Source organism: Plecotus auritus (genome assembly GCF_963455305.1).
Source record: "Plecotus auritus genome assembly, chromosome: 5".
NCBI lineage: Eukaryota > Metazoa > Chordata > Mammalia > Chiroptera > Vespertilionidae > Plecotus > Plecotus auritus.
Window position 1 is genome coordinate 181,686,397 of NC_137776.1, and position 14,939 is coordinate 181,701,335.

The 14,939-nt window shown below is 57.5% G+C and overlaps 1 protein-coding gene across 12 annotated transcripts in view; it reads right to left on the reverse strand.

The window, feature by feature from the left end:
* FNBP1 (formin binding protein 1) overlaps nt 1–14,939 on the reverse strand; it is a 110,161-nt gene continuing 95,222 nt past the window's right edge. For 5 of the 12 annotated variants that reach the window (XM_080670209.1, XM_080670207.1, XM_080670216.1 and 2 more), the window contains 5 exons: nt 12,478–12,587; nt 10,612–10,744; nt 9,002–9,120; nt 8,595–8,731; nt 5,805–6,504 (listed from right to left, as the gene is read on the reverse strand). In XM_080670209.1, coding sequence (XP_080526335.1) covers nt 6,326–6,504; nt 8,595–8,731; nt 9,002–9,120; nt 10,612–10,744; nt 12,478–12,587 — 678 coding nt within the window. In that variant the 3' untranslated portion in view covers nt 5,805–6,325. Of the gene's footprint in view, nt 2,732–5,804; nt 6,505–8,594; nt 8,735–9,001; nt 9,121–10,611; nt 10,745–12,477; nt 12,588–14,939 lie in introns of those variants that run through there. The other 7 variants (XM_080670208.1, XM_080670217.1, XM_080670215.1 and 4 more) reach the window with 3 other exon arrangements.

The window sequence follows — 14,939 nt, forward strand, 5'->3', positions numbered from 1 at the left end:
CACCGCGCCGAGGAGAGTTTATTTAACACCGAGGGTTAACAGGGAGGTGCAGGTCCGTGGGAGCCTTCCCGTGGGGCTTTATTCGGTGTGATCCCCTCTCCAGAACCTTGGCAATGGCCGTGGCCACGCCGCGGTGCCTCCACGGTCAGGGTCAGGGTCAGCGCCGCACAAACCAGCCGTGGCCAGGTGCGCCCCGTCGGGTGACACAGCCTCGGGTCACTTTGTACAAAGACGGTTTTGATGGCAGAAGCACAGGAGGCGGAGCCATGAAGTCGCACCCCACGTTTCTGGAAAAGCACTTAGCATCGACCACGTCCCGCTCTCTGTTCGGTACACTTCCTGTGAGGACAGCTGCTGCCAAAGGCAGGCAAGGCCTCCGTGCTCCGCCGGCGAGACCAGCCCGGCGTCTGTCGCCGCTGGCAGCCTAAGAGCTCCCAGGCCCAGACGAAACCCCCACGTGGGCCGGCCTCTCCGTGGTTCCCGTCCTGCGAGGGAAAGCGGGGCAAGGACACGTCCCTCTGTTTCAAGCCCTTTCCGGGGCAGGCTCTTTAACGATGCACCCTGCTCACAACACGATATTCTGACGCTGGTGGACTGACAGGCAGCGGTCCGAGGAAGGCGGCAGCACGTGGGGAGGCCCAGCTCCTGCGCGAGGTGGGGGGCTCCTTCGTAACACGGGGGGAGGCCCGAGGAAATGACAGCGCCGGGCTGGCGGCTGATCACTTCCTTCCTGAACAGCCGGCTGGGCACGCAGAGCGGAGCGCCGAGGGGCAGGCACCGGGGTCACCACTGAAAGCGCTCGTCCACGCTGTGGGGTGCAGGGGTGCGGAAGGGAGAGAGAGGGGCAGGGACACAGGGACACGAGCATGTTCTATACGGGGCGGCACAGACGTGAGCAGGACGGGTTGCTGCGGCTTCCACCTCCCCCGGGGCTGCACAGTGACTGTCCTGACCCATTAGAAGACGCGATGCACATGCACTAGAGGCTCTGGGACCAGATTTTATGAGCCGTCACATCCGTGAGCACTGGAGAGTGGCCCGCGGACTTGGTGACACTCTGCGGATCCTGGAGACCAGGTCACCCGTCCCGGAGCAGCCCTGGGCCGCCTGCCCCGGTTAACCAGGCACCTGTAGGTTTGCAGGGATGCGGGGGGTTCTAACTCCTCTCACCTCTGGCTTCAGCGTCACCTGCTGAGCCCGCCCCCTCCGGGGCTGTCTTTTGCTGCACTGGGCTGCTGCCTCTGCAGGGTCCGGGCAGGGGTTTGACCGGGCCTAGCCCCACTTCCAGGAAGAAAGAGCGAGGGCCCAGGCTGGTCACTCGCTCACCCGACACCTGGAGCCACCTCCTCTTCCCCTGCTCCCCCGGCACTCGCTGGCTCAGAGTTCTAGTCACCGGGGTTGATGAGCTGCCCCGAGAGGGTGGTGTGCGGTCACCCCGGGTTTGCCGAGAGGAGCCATCTTCCTACTGGCCGTGGGCCCACCCCTTCGGACCTGCCCCCCCACCCAACCCCTGCCCTCCGGCTCCTAGGAGACTTCCTTGTCTTGGACTCATCAACGCTGAGAACTGAGGATGTGCGAGGTGACGCCGCACTGCCCAGCGCCAAACAGGAGGGACCCGCCGCCACCCCTGCTTCACAGGGCTCCCGGCCGCGCTGCACCGACAGAGCAGCCCCGCCTCCCCGGGCTGAGTGGCGCCGAAGGAAGGCAGCGGGAAGCAAAGGCAGGGAGCTCCGTGTCCGCGTGGCCCAGAGCCCATGACGGACGCGCAAGCTGAGCCGCAGGGCCCCTCGAAGGACAGCGCACAGGGCCTCTGGTGACGGAAGCACTAAGATCCTCGAGACGAAGATCTTGGAATCCAAGAGAAGGGGAGCTTTCACTTAGCAGCGAGTTCATGCAGAGTGTGGGGGGCGCTCCTCGGTCACCACGTGCCACAGCTGCAGTTCTCGGGGAGACAGCCGCCCCCCGCCAAGGTGGACACAGGCAGGACAGCAGGGTGGGGCCAAGGACTGGAATTCGACTTCCAGTGTGGACCCACTGAAGGCAGGGCCCCAAACAAAAATGTGTGCATGCATGTGCACACACATGCATATACATGTATGTATGTGTGTATATGCCCTAGTGCCCGCCACTGTCACTCTCGGGCTGTGAAGTGTTGCAAGAGCCAACGCTCAGCATGGGGCGAGGACCTGTCGCCAGAAAAGGCCCACCGAATGCTCAATGGACTTGGGCCAAGGTGAGTCTTGTCTAACGGGAACGCGGGACCACGTCACGGACACCGGACGCGCAGTCCACCTGGCGGGTCCGACCCTCTTGTCCAGATTCTGTCGGTCTCCCTGGGAGACCAGTGGCAAGGTTTTCACAAAAGGCACAGTGTGAACCGTGGACGGGCCGGAGCAGCCGGGAGGACTGAGGCCAGGGTCGGAGTGGGGGCGGAGGGAGCCGTGTCCAGCCGCTTTCCGTGGTCCTGCTTGGGGTGGGGACTGGGATGGGGACAGCCCTGACCTAAGAGGTGGCCGGGCGGGCCTGGGCGGAGCGGGCCACTGGAGCATGCTGTGAAAAGAAAAGAAAGCAGAGGCAAGCAGCTGCAGGCGTGGGTGTCCCTTTGGCCCGAAGACCAGCCACTCCGCGGCCCCGCCGAGCGCACGCTCACAGCCCGGCCTGTGGAGACAAGCGGCCCGAAGGGTTTCTCCTGGGAAGGCTCTGGCTCTGGCTCCTCAGCCACCTTAGGAATCTACAACACAAACAGAAAGAAAAGCTGTTGGAGGGGGGCCCGAGGTCAGGGGCGGGCACGCTGCACCGCCCGGCGTGGGGGGGGGGGGCGGGGGAGGGCAACCTTAGAGCGAGATTGGTTACCACCCGACACCACAGATAAGGAACTTTCACGGTTTGGTCTCCACGCTTTCCTCCAGAGAAGCCCGCCCGGAGGGTGGCGGCACCCACACACCCAGCTCATCTTTCCAACAAGCTCAGTTTTGAGAGGAGGAAGGTGCCTGGCCTCCCAGAATGAAGCCAGGAAGTGAGGCCCGGGTCTCAGACCGCGGTGCCCCGGCCTTCAGCATCCAGTGCACTGTTTCTGGTGAAGAGGAGGCGTATCTCGGATGTTTATCATAAACAGTGAAAGTTCTTCATCTCCAGGGGGAGCAGAGAAACCAGAGACAGACTCAGCCCTCGGGTGCACGCAGGGTGGAAGGGGCCAAGGGCAGAATGTTTAGGAAGCATTTGGCTGGGACATTCCCCAGGACCGGGGACGAGGCGTTAACGGCTGGCGATGCACAGTCATTGTCTCAGAAAGGCACAAACCACTGGGCAACACGGAGGAGAATCCGTTTATTAGAGAGGCGGGACGGGGTACAGCTGAGAGGAGCCAGACAGGTTCTTTTCTTTCAGGGCGAGGAGAGAGAGAAACGGTCACGTGGGCCACATTCAAACAGAACTTACTCAGAACCCAGCGTCTACAATAAACCAGAGCGGAGCAGCCGGCAGGGCCCTAGCTACCGACAAAGTCCTCCGGCTTCCCCAGCGGTTACAAAAACAAAAAGGTCAGTAGGCAGCGGAATCACCAATAAAACAAACAGATTAAAAGAGCAAAACGTTAACACGATGCATTCGAGTCATCCTCGCAGTTTTTAAGTTGCGTGTGTACACGTGTTGGGGGCGGGCTCATGGACGTACTTCACAGAAAGCAGTTTCGAAAACAAAACCGTAAGAGCCGATGGTCACAGCCCAGGGGCCAACCGGGAGTTACTCTCGTCTAAATATTTTGGCAGTTTTTAAAGGGTCACATCGTAGACGCCGCACATGCACAGGGCGAGCGTGCAGACAGAAGGGCGGCCCCGGGGCGGGCGGTGCCGGGGGAGGCGGGCCGGGGCTGTGAACAGGGAGGGAATGGCTTCTGCACACACGTGGGTAGCAGAAGGGCTAAGGGGAGCGGAGAAGGCGTGATCAAACAAGCCGAGACTTGGCTGCTAGTGTTTGAAGAGATAACCAGGGAAGAAAACAAAGTAAACTCTGGGCGGAAAGGGACATTCCTGATCCTGTGGGAACTGTTTCAGTGAACTGAAATGACAAAGGATCACTATTGAGTCGATATCACATCCATTCCTGGGCTACTGGGACGGAGGGTACAACTTAATAACAGTAATTTATGCACCCAAACGGCTCCTCCCGAAAACCAACGGGGCTGTTTTCTGAACCCGATTTGCATACCACTAAAGGAAAAACTAACAAAACAAAACAAACAAAGGGAAAACTTCACGGATGCCATGCTTTCCAGGGCCGCTTCTGAAGGCTAATGTGGTCTTGCCCCGTTTAAGACTTTTTCAATGTTGAGTTTGCTTTCTCCAGTAGCTCATCGGCTGGAAATGAGGGTACAGGCCCTCAGCTGTGACCTCCTGCTGCTCCTGGAGCCACAGCCCTGGTCTAAGGGGCGGCTGGTTTTCTCGCTTCCTGCTTAACAGGGAGGAGAACCGAGTCCCCGAGAGGGCTGGGCTCCGGCTGCGTGCCGTGATCGGTATAATCATTCTGAAGAAATCTGAATCGCAAAATTCTGTTTAAAAAAATCAGGCTGACCCATCGGTTTTCTGCCTTTGAGACTGTATTCCAATTGTGTCCCATGTGACCCCTGGGAGACTCTGGGTGACGAGACCCCCTAGCTCCCGGGACTGTGTATTTAAGAATAAAAGGCATTTTTAAAAATCAGGCTGTCATTACCTAAAGGCTACTAAATGCCACCTTGGTGGCCCTTGAGAGCAATGGCGGCGACCTTTCTGCTGGAGTCGGCAGCAAGCACCCACACCTCCCGCCGGGTCCTGGACTCCCACCCAGGGCGCTGCTGTGGCTTTAAAAATCAGCTCCCAGTTGACTTGAGCTTTTTAAAGGAGCCCTGTGTCTAGGCAAGGAGCTCATTGCCCATTTAAAGGTAGGAAGGACACGAATCATTTCCAAAGCCACACGAAAGGAGAACCTGGACTAACACCTTCTTTCTGAGCCACTTGGCAGCTGTCCTCCGTGATCGCGGGGTGGATCCTGGAAATGGGCGCGAACTCGGGGCTTGGCACCGCCTGTGCACGTGACAGTCTCACCACCCGTCCTGCCAACTTCGAAATGCAAATCCCCATGTGACCCAGTTTCCTTGGAAGACGGTGAAACGTTGTATTTGATTCTGGCTACAGTTAACGAGATGAGGCCAGCTAGCCACCCTAAAACAACTCTTTTAATCCCCCCTTTGAAAAGTGAGGTGCTGGGGTCTGTGTGGACACAGCCCCACCAGGGGAGGGTCAGCTGACCAACAGCTCCACTCGCCACACCCCCTCCGACAGGCCAGAGCAGAGCGAAGTGCTGTTTTTACAGAAATTCCCCTAAAGGGCACTCGCAAAGCTGACCGGCTCTGTCAACTTCCGAGGGGACATCGACAGTCGCGTGTAAAAATCAACGGGGGCCCTGGCCGGTGTTGCTTGCTGGTTAGTGTCGGCCCACACACCGAAGGGTCTCAGGTTCGATTCCTGGTCAAGGGCATGTACCTGGGTTGTAGGTTCCCTCCCCACCCCTGGTTGGGGTGTGTGCAACCAGTCCATCTCTCTCCCTCTCTCTCTCTCCCTCCCTCCCTCCCTTCCATTTTTTCTGAAAAGCAATGGAAAAAAATATCCTCAGGTGAGGATTAACAAATAAACAAAACACAACTGGGTAAATTGACCAGACTTTTCCAGATTTCAACTGCTTGTTTGGACATAATAGGATAATCTTGATGATCTAACAGTGACCTTAGCCAGGTTTAGGTAAAATTACACACTTTGGATACCAATAAATGAATCTTCTATTTGCTTTTTTATTCAAGGCGGAGCTTTTATGTGAATGGCTGTAAAATGTACCAAACTAGCATAGTTCAATTTACTAAGTTACAGAATGTAGCCTTCTACGGTAGTTCCATTGGTGGCAGACACTAGATACAAATGAGACGGCTGAGTCTGCTGCGCCCCGGGGGGTGGGGGGTGGCCTTTGAAACGGGGGAAATATTGATTAGAAGCTAGAAGGCAACTTTTTTGTTGTTATCTACAGATGCTGCCGGAAGGAGACGTGTTTACCCGACTTCCAATGACACAGCTGTAAACTGGCAGTTGGCAGCTTTCCACATAAAATGCCATCAGCAAGCGAAACTCGATACTAGTCAAAACTAGCCAAGGGATCCGGAGCGGTCCCCACGCCCTGCGGGCGGGGCCAGGCTCTGCGGGCGGGCTCTCGGCCAGGCCTTTGAAGAACTGCCTGGAACAGTCGCCGTTGTGGGGAGAAACAACTCCAATTGCTTTTAAACGGTTTTTAAAAAGCTGTATTAAATATAAGTCTTAGCACCTTTGGCATTTTTGTCCAAATAGACTTCGACGTATGAAGTGGGGACGTAGCCCTCTTCGTCTTCATTTCTCCGAATGCGGGTCCACCCGTCCCCTTTGTCTTCCTCTATGACGTACAGCGTTTCTCCTTCAACTACGGAAATGGTTCCTTCATTCTGACCTGAAAACAAGATCAGAATATGTGAGGCTTCTGGGCAAACAGGAGACCGGCCAGGAGACAGGTGCAGTGAAGGCAGGGGCGGGTCCGCCGATGCCTGGCCCTGCCCCTTCCAACAAGGGGGGGAGAGCCAGGGCCGCAGGGACTTTCCCAGGGGAAACCTTCCGTCCTCTCCCTCCCTCTCGGGTGGGAGTACTCCCGGGGCTTCATCACCGGCCCCCCCTTCCCCAGTCCGGCTGTCCTGAGCGAAGGCTCCCTCTTCGGCCCAGCACATCTGCACCTAGTGTCCTGAAATCCGAACACGACGGGCGGACCTGGTTCACGGCTGCTCCCTCTTCCCGGACCCCCCCCCTCCCCGACTTCAGCGCACCTCCCTCGTCCCTCATGCCTCATCTTTGATTTCCTCCTTGGCTCCCACTTGCATCAGCCAGGAGTCCGAGCAGCGTGTTAACTGCGGCATCCCTGCGTCCGTTCCTCAATCGAGGCTCCCGAGGCCGCTCGCTGAGCTAATCCGCGACCGGCCACCAGCACTCGGGAGGGCGCCTTGCTTAGGGCGGTCAATAGGGGTGTGGGGGGTGGTGACACGAAGAGAAACTGGGAACAACTAACCTGGTCCTTCGCTTTCTTGTCTTGTCACAATGAAAATTCTCTTAGCCAGGGCTTCCCCGACTTAGCTGCACTCCGCCCTCCTGAGCCTCCTCCTCACAGTCTGCAGACACTGTTCCCGTTCCCCAGTGCCCGACAGCCGGCTCCCCTTTCCAGGCACCACCCTGTTCTCATTGCCCCTCCACACATGCCCAGCCCTGCCCCATGCGGTGGTGACAAACGTCCCAGGTCCAGCTCGGTCGGGCAAGGTCTCACCCAAATCCTCTCAATGCGTCCTCAATGTTTGCCGCCTAAAATCCAAATGTGTCCTTTGCTCTCCCCCACCCCATGGGCACTGCCTACCTCTGGTCTTACATTCCTCTCTGACCACCTGACACCTGGGCTCAGCCACACGGCCCCCACGCCCCTGATGCCCTGCAGCCCAGAGTTCTCTAAACTCCCGTGAGGAAGTGCCGTGGTCCCCCGTTCCTGCACCCCACCATCTGTGCCCTTCCCGGATGCTGAAGCTGCCCTCCCAGGCCTGGTCCCCCGTCTGTGCCCCTCCCGGATGCTGAAGCTGCCCTCCCAGGTCTGGTCCGCCGTGCCTCCCCCGTCTGTGCCCCTCCCGGATGCTGAAGCTGCCTCCTAGACCTGGTCCCCCGTCTGTGCCCCTCCCGGATGCTGAAGCTGCCCTCCTAGACCTGGTCCTCTGTGCCTCCCATCTGTGCCCCTCCCGGATGCTGAAGCTGCCTCCCAGGCCTGGTCCGCCGTGCCTCCCCCGTCTGTGCCCCTCCCGGATGCTGAAGCTGCCTCCTAGACCTGGTCCCCCGTCTGTGCCCCTCCCGGATGCTGAAGCTGCCCTCCTAGACCTGGTCCTCTGTGCCTCCCATCTGTGCCCCTCCCGGATGCTGAAGCTGCCTCCCAGGCCTGGTCCCCCATGCCTCCCCGATCTGTGCCCCTCCTGGATGCTGAAGCTGCCTCCCAGGCCTGGTCCCCCGTGCCTCCCCGATCTGTGCCCCTCCTGGATGCTGAAGCTGCCCTCCCAGGCCTGGTCCCCCGTGCCTCCCCGATCTGTGCCCCTCCCGGATGCTGAAGCTGCCCTCCCAGGCCTGGTCCCCCGTGCCTCCCCCGTCTGTGCCCCTCCCGGATGCTGAAGCTGCCTCCTAGACACAACTCTGCTTTGTTCTCCGGGGTGGACGCCACCACGCGCTGCCTGCATCCCACCCCCTGGGGAGTCTTCTCAGCACAGGAGCTCTGTAAATGTTGGACGGATGCAGGAGATAAACATGACTCCTTGCTCTCTGCTGCAATTACGGTAAGCGCCATGAAGGCTGCTCAGTTACAGGGACCAAAAGGCAAAATACACAGCCAGCAACCCGAGGGAGACAACACTCTCCGCAGAACAGAGGGAGTGAGAGGAAGGGCTGGGGCTTAGCAGAAAGGCAGCCACAGGCAGGGCAGGTGCAGACAGCTCGGGGGCAGTGGGGAACTCGGGCCGCGAGTGTTACCGTCGAAGGTGTAGAGCGCTTTACACGTCCCGATGGCGGGCAGCGGCTCCTCGTCGTCAAACTCGTCGTCGAAGTCCGTGGCCAGCACCTTCACCTCGCTCTCCTGGCTCTGCTCCTCCGTGTAACTGCCATCGGGGCTGCTCAAGAAAGAAAGCACACAGCAACTATAGCGACCGAGCCGGAGGACGCCGCCCGCCCGCCCGCCCACCCGCCCGCCTGCCCGCGGTGCGGCTCGGAGCTGGCAACTGAGACCATCTTAAACGGTCCCCCGGGGAGCCAGAGGCCTTGGGGGAGAACACAGGCCCTCATCACAGAGGCGCTGGGATCTGCGCCGAGGCTCCGTCCAGGATGGAGAAGCCGGAGCGAAGCTGCGCCCGCCCGAGGGCAGGGCGGCGCGGATACTGTACCTCTCCCGGGCCTGCGCGCAGTTGTTGACGGCCGGGGCGGGCTGGGCGTCGTACAGTCCGCTCTGCCTGCGCTGCTCGCCTCGGGCCGGGAGCCTGCCTTCCACCTCCGCCAGCCAGGCCTGGAACAAGAGCCACGAGAGACCGGCTGAGGCCACCCCGGAGCCTGGAAGTCCGGCTCGGCGGCTCTGGGCAGAGGCTGATGGAGAGGGACGGGGGCAGGGCCCCTGCATAATGGACGCGAAGGCCGCGGCTCCGTCCCTTCCCAAGGAGCGGAAGTGGAAAGAACACATTCAGGCAGCTGCCCCCGAGGGGCAGGGGGCCTGGACCCTGTCCAAGCCCGGGGCTGTGAACAGCTGTGTGACTTGGGATAAGTCACTTCTAGTTCCTTCTGTTCCCAAAGCTCTGTGACCCTGAGGTCACACTGGGAAACATGAGGAACTGCCACGCTGGAGCACTGACTCAGTTTGAAAGCCTCACTTCCCTTTCCCGCTGTTTTTCAGGAGTGCCCTTTTTTCACAGCGAAGAAGCGTGTCCACAGGACGTCAGAGTGGACAGTCACCTTCAGCGACGTTTGAACTAGTTCCCCGTTCAAGAGGCAAAAGAATACAAATGGCCAGAAATGGACAATTCCAGGTTCTAAACACGCAAACACCCACCGCTGATTGACAGGTTCTAGAAACAACAAAAACCCACATCTGACCCCTCACTGACAGGCAGAACCGATTCGATTGGAAGGATCCGTTCTAATGTTTCCATGCTCTGAGGTCTTTAATTTGGGGGAGGAAAAAAAGAAGGCTTTGTCCCCAGAGAGGGCTCCTCTCCCGCTAAGACATGCACTGCGATGTTTCAGAGGCCAGTTTTTCCTGCTCATTTCTACTTCCCGCGGGTTTTCACGTCTAGAACCCTTGGGTGCTGGGTCCTCTGAAGGAACAGCAGCATCTCAATCCATCGTCCTCCTGATTTTCCGGGACGACGGCGGGTCCATTCCCAGAGACTCTGGCAGCGGGAGATGCAGAACAAACTAAACCACGTCATGAAGAACGACACAGTATCCAAACAACTCTCCTTCCAATGTGCCAGTAAAGGGACACAGGGTAACGGGAAGTGCTGGGAAGCAGAGCGCTCGCTCGGCGGGAGGAGGGGGGCGGGGGGGCAGTGCATTCCCTTTGCCACAGCTCACGACACCCGGCATTCCCAGGGGCGTGTCCCCGCGAGGAAATGCTGGCATCTGTACCCGCAGGCAGCTCACGACACCCATCCCTTCTGCTTCCCTTTTCCCGGCAACAGCTTCTTCTGTCTTTTTTTTTTTTTTTTAAGGTGTCTTTCTCTTTCTTTCTTTCTTTCTTTCTTCCTTTCTTTCTTTCTTTCTTTCTTTCTTCTTTCCTTCCTTCCTTCCTTCCTTCTTTCTTTCCTTCTTTCTTTCTTATTTTTTAATAATTCTTTATTGTTGCAAGTATTACGGATGTCCCCTTTCCCCCCATTGAGCCCCTCCAGCCCCCCCCCCCCAGGCCTTCAGCACCCCATTGTCTGTGACCCTGGGTTATGCATATATGCATGCAAGGTCTTTGGTTGATTACCTCCCACCCACCCTCCCAACAGCTTCTTCATACCTCAAACTTCTGGGCCTCGAGCCGCAGCTTGTCTATATTTTGGATGACTTCTGTTAACTTGTGGTCCAAACTGGCTGGGTCTCCCATCTGCGGGTTCTTCAGGTACACGTCTTTCATCTTGGTGATGGCCTCTCTGGAAAAAGGGAGCAGACGGAGGGGGAGGCTGATGCCACCAGCCAGTCACGTTCTCCCATCACCCTGGAAACCACGTGACTGGGAGATGGGCTGGGAGTGTGGGTGGGAAGGGAATATCGGGGTCAGCACTCCTGAAACTTCTCCTTAGGAACCCTGCTCCCCGGGTCCGTATCATCCAGAGACCGACATTAACACTCCAGCGGCCTTCTCGGGACGGGCTCCCCCCTTGTCTGCAGCGAGTAAGACCTATAAATCCATCCAAACAAAACCCAAACATTTCCACCGCGAATGCTCCTGCAAACGGAAGCTGCCGCCGGCCTCTGGGGTGCTGCGGGCTGCAAAATGTTCACATCACCAAGAAGCCCAGCGAACCGCTTTGGAAATGTTATTACACACTATTTCAACTATTAAGACATGGAACCCAGCCCGGCCGGCATGGCTCAGTGGCTGAGCGTCGACACATCCTAGCTTTGGGTCCAAAATGTCCGGTCACGGTTCGATTCCCGGTCAGGGCACATGCCCAGGTTGTGGGCTTGATCCCCAGTGTGGGGCCTGCAGGAGGCAGCTGATCCATGATGGTTCTCTCTCATCATGGAGTTTCTATCTCTCTCTCCCTCTCCCTTCGTCTCTGAAATCAATAAAAATAAAAAAATAAAAAGGAATGAATGGAACCCACAGTGGGTATCCATGGCAGGTGGGTCACAGGGCCTCGAAGCCGCATTCTATGGGCCCCACACCTTCCTGAGACCGCGTCTGGGAGCCCCACACTGCAGCCTGCGCATGCTCGGCTCGGCTCGGGCTCTGTCCAGCACAGAAGAGCTCGGGAACGTGGACTCTGGCTTAGGGAGCTCTCAGTGGGGCTTGAGTGCTTAGAAGATTAGAGCAATGAGAAATCTAAGCCAATGATACAAGATGAACAAACCAAACTATTCTGAGCCACGGGAAACCGCTTAGCTGAAAATACAGAACTAGCAGGAAGAGCATTTCCACGGCCCTCACCACCGCCCTGCCCGCTTCCTCGCACCTCAGCCCGTATCCTGCTGGCCCCATGGGCTTCCGGAACCGCCTGCTCCCCACCCCCGCCCCCCGCCCAGGCCCCATCCCCATTGGAGCCCTCGGCCCGCTGCACCGCCAGCCCCTGACCGGCTCTCCTTCCTTTTCCTTCACAGCACGTGCCCTTCCCAACATTACATAATTATGCTTATTGCTTTCTGTCTGTTTCTTCCCACCGGAAAATGGGGAGCCGCTACAGTGGGGGCCCGGAGCAGCGCCTCCCCAGAGCAAGGACACACTGACGCCCCTAGGGCTGGGGTGTGCCTAAGACACACTGTGATTTGTCTTCCAGACACCGGCAGTGCGCTCTCTGCAAAGATGCGAAGGCTAACCGTGACTTACCGTGAAGTAGGAAGACACGGACATTTTGGACCCAAAGCTAGGATGTGGGGGCAGGGAGAGGGTGGGGTCAGGCCACTCTTCTCATCCTCGTTTGTATAAAAAAGCTCACCTATGCACTCATTCACGATGAAAGAGATAATCCTACGTAGCTTGTTCCCCAAACTCAGAATAAAACCTACGATAAAAGCATTCCCCAGTTTGTAACAAAGCAGCCCTAGGCCGGGCAACAAGTGCCTGAAGCCAGCACTTCTATTAAAATCCAGGCTGGGACGTCCCGTCTTTCCAAACTGAACTCGGATTTCTTAATGACCCATATCCCATATCGATCCACTCTACCTTTGATCCATCTCCTTCTGAATTTCTTTATTTAACTCGTCGACCTTCTGTTGGAGCTTTTTCCTTCTCTGTTCGGGCGGGAGGTTGCTGAAGTCCTCCGGCGCCGCACCCTGCAGACCAAACAGAAATACGCCAGGAGGGGCCAGTGGGCCTCCTTGAACGCAGCCGGGGCGGCGGCCAGCGGGGCCGGTCCCCAGACACCAGGGCGCGCGGACGTTGGTGAAGTAAACCCAGCCGTTTCCCAGGACACCAGCCGAGGCAGAATCCTCGCATGCAGACCAGTCCCCAAGCCGCTGCGAGCTCCACTCCCAAAGGCAAGAGCGATGCTGCAGGAGGGGAGGGCGAAGGAAACACTCCGACTCGGGGGAGAATCCAGACAAGTCTGAGACGGAACCTGCGCTCTGTCTCAGTGCCGGTGGCCACCCTGACGTTTAAGGCCGTTTCAAGTTCAGGTTTCTTCATAGAAAACAGTGCCTGTCGCAGGCACTGCTCCCCGAGTCTGAGTACTGCTTCCCATCTCTCCCCCAGACCCAGGCCGAGGCCAAAAGTCCCCATCCCCGAAAAGTGACATGGACAGCGAGTTCCTCAGAGAATGTGGGTGAAAAGGGTTTAAAACAAAACAAAACAAAAACACAAAACCCTCCCCTCCCCCCATGCACTCTTGGCCCTCTGCCTCTGGGGGTCTGGACACGCTTCGGGCCATCATTAGGGTAACCTCAGGATATTCCTCGCAATCAGCCGCCTGCAGGGTGTGGAACTGGCCTCAGCTGCTCTCCTCCATCTGAGCACATTTTCATAGCTTGATTCCCTCTCAAAAACAACCGCTATCTTTCCTCTGCGCATGCGATTTAAGTGGAAAACACCAACAGCGAGCGTCTAGCCTTACATACGCTCGCTTGTTAGACGCTCAGTGATGGTTATCAAGTTCCTTCACTTACATTAGGCAATTCTCATAAAGAAAGAGTTTATTCGGTGACCAGGGCTAAGCCAAGGGATTCAGACAAGAGATTTTCCCTTGGAACCAATCACACAAAGGCAAGGCCGGCTTGGGGAGTGGGTGGGAGAGAAGGGACCTGGACAATGTCACTCCCGAGTCGAGCTGGGTCTGCCAAGCGCCTTGCACGGGGGCTTGTGTCCCGGGTTCCTAGGCTGCTTGTGCTAAACTTCCAGGCCGCGGGCTGCAAGTGTGTGACTCAGCAAACAGTCCAGCACCAGGGCCACACAAAGGCTAGCGTTCTCAAAGCCGTGTGTGCATGTCTGTGCACGTGTGTACATGTGTGTGCACGTGTGTACACGTGTGCGCGTGTGTACGTGTGGGGGGGGGGCGAGTAATAAGATGTAAGACCACAATGGAAGTGACTCTTCCCTAATGCCAAACCAAGGATTCAATTCGCCTCTAAAACTAAAGTGAAGCAAACTAATCTCCAGTATGAAAATCGACCGGCTGTTTTTCCTTCCCGTACACCAGTGGTCGGCAAACTCATTAGTCAACAGAGCCAAATATCAACAGTACAACCATTGAAATTTCTTTGGAGAGCCAAATTTTTTAAACTTAAACTTCTTCTAACACCATTTCTTCAAAATGGACTCGCCCAGGCCGTGGTATTTTGTGGAAGGGCCACACTCAAGGGGCCAAAGAGCCGCATGTGGCTCGCGAGCCGCAGTTTGCCGACCACGGCCGTACACCATCCTGCTATTACACCTGAAACCCTGCTTTTCAATTTGCGCAATTCCATCGCTTCCGCGAGCTCAGCGGCTTGTTCTCGGGCCAGGTTTACGTAAAGCAAATCAGCACGTGACCTAGAAGTGAGGTTTGCGCTGTTTGCTCTGTCTTGTTCCTCAACAAAACACCGTGTGGGACCCACTGCGTCAGAGGGCAGGAGAGCCAGCAGGTGGCTGACGCGAGGTCGCCGACGGCATGAGCCTCGCGCTGTGCGGAGGCTGAAAGTACTGCCTACGGTGCCGCGAATGGCCCGCGTCCGCCCTGCCCCGCCCCGCCCCGCACAGGAGCCGCACGTGGCTGCTGAGCTGGTGGAGGGTGGCCAGTGAACTGTGGAACTGAATTTTACAATCTTATTTCATTCTAATTAGCTCAGATTTAAAGAGCCCCGTGTGTGAGTGGCCACCATATTGGGGACACAGGTCTCGATGAACAGGTGCAAGACTTGCATGGGGGGGAACAGCTGCAGAGCCTTGTGTAAGCAACACACACTGTGCTTGTGACTTTCAGTAATGGATTCCTGAATTCTTCCCAGCGGGTCAGGCGTCAGTCCAGCTGACCCCGTAGGCCCCCTCAATAGATCGCCTACGTTTCCGTGTTGTTACTTAAAACGAACCTCGGTCACCATGGCTCCCACAAGCCTGGCGCTGCCGTGGAGGCTCAGGCCGAAGCTGCTTCTAGATCCGGAGACACAGGATTCCCGGGAAACCTTAGCAGGCCCTTCTGTCCAATGAGCCTTCTG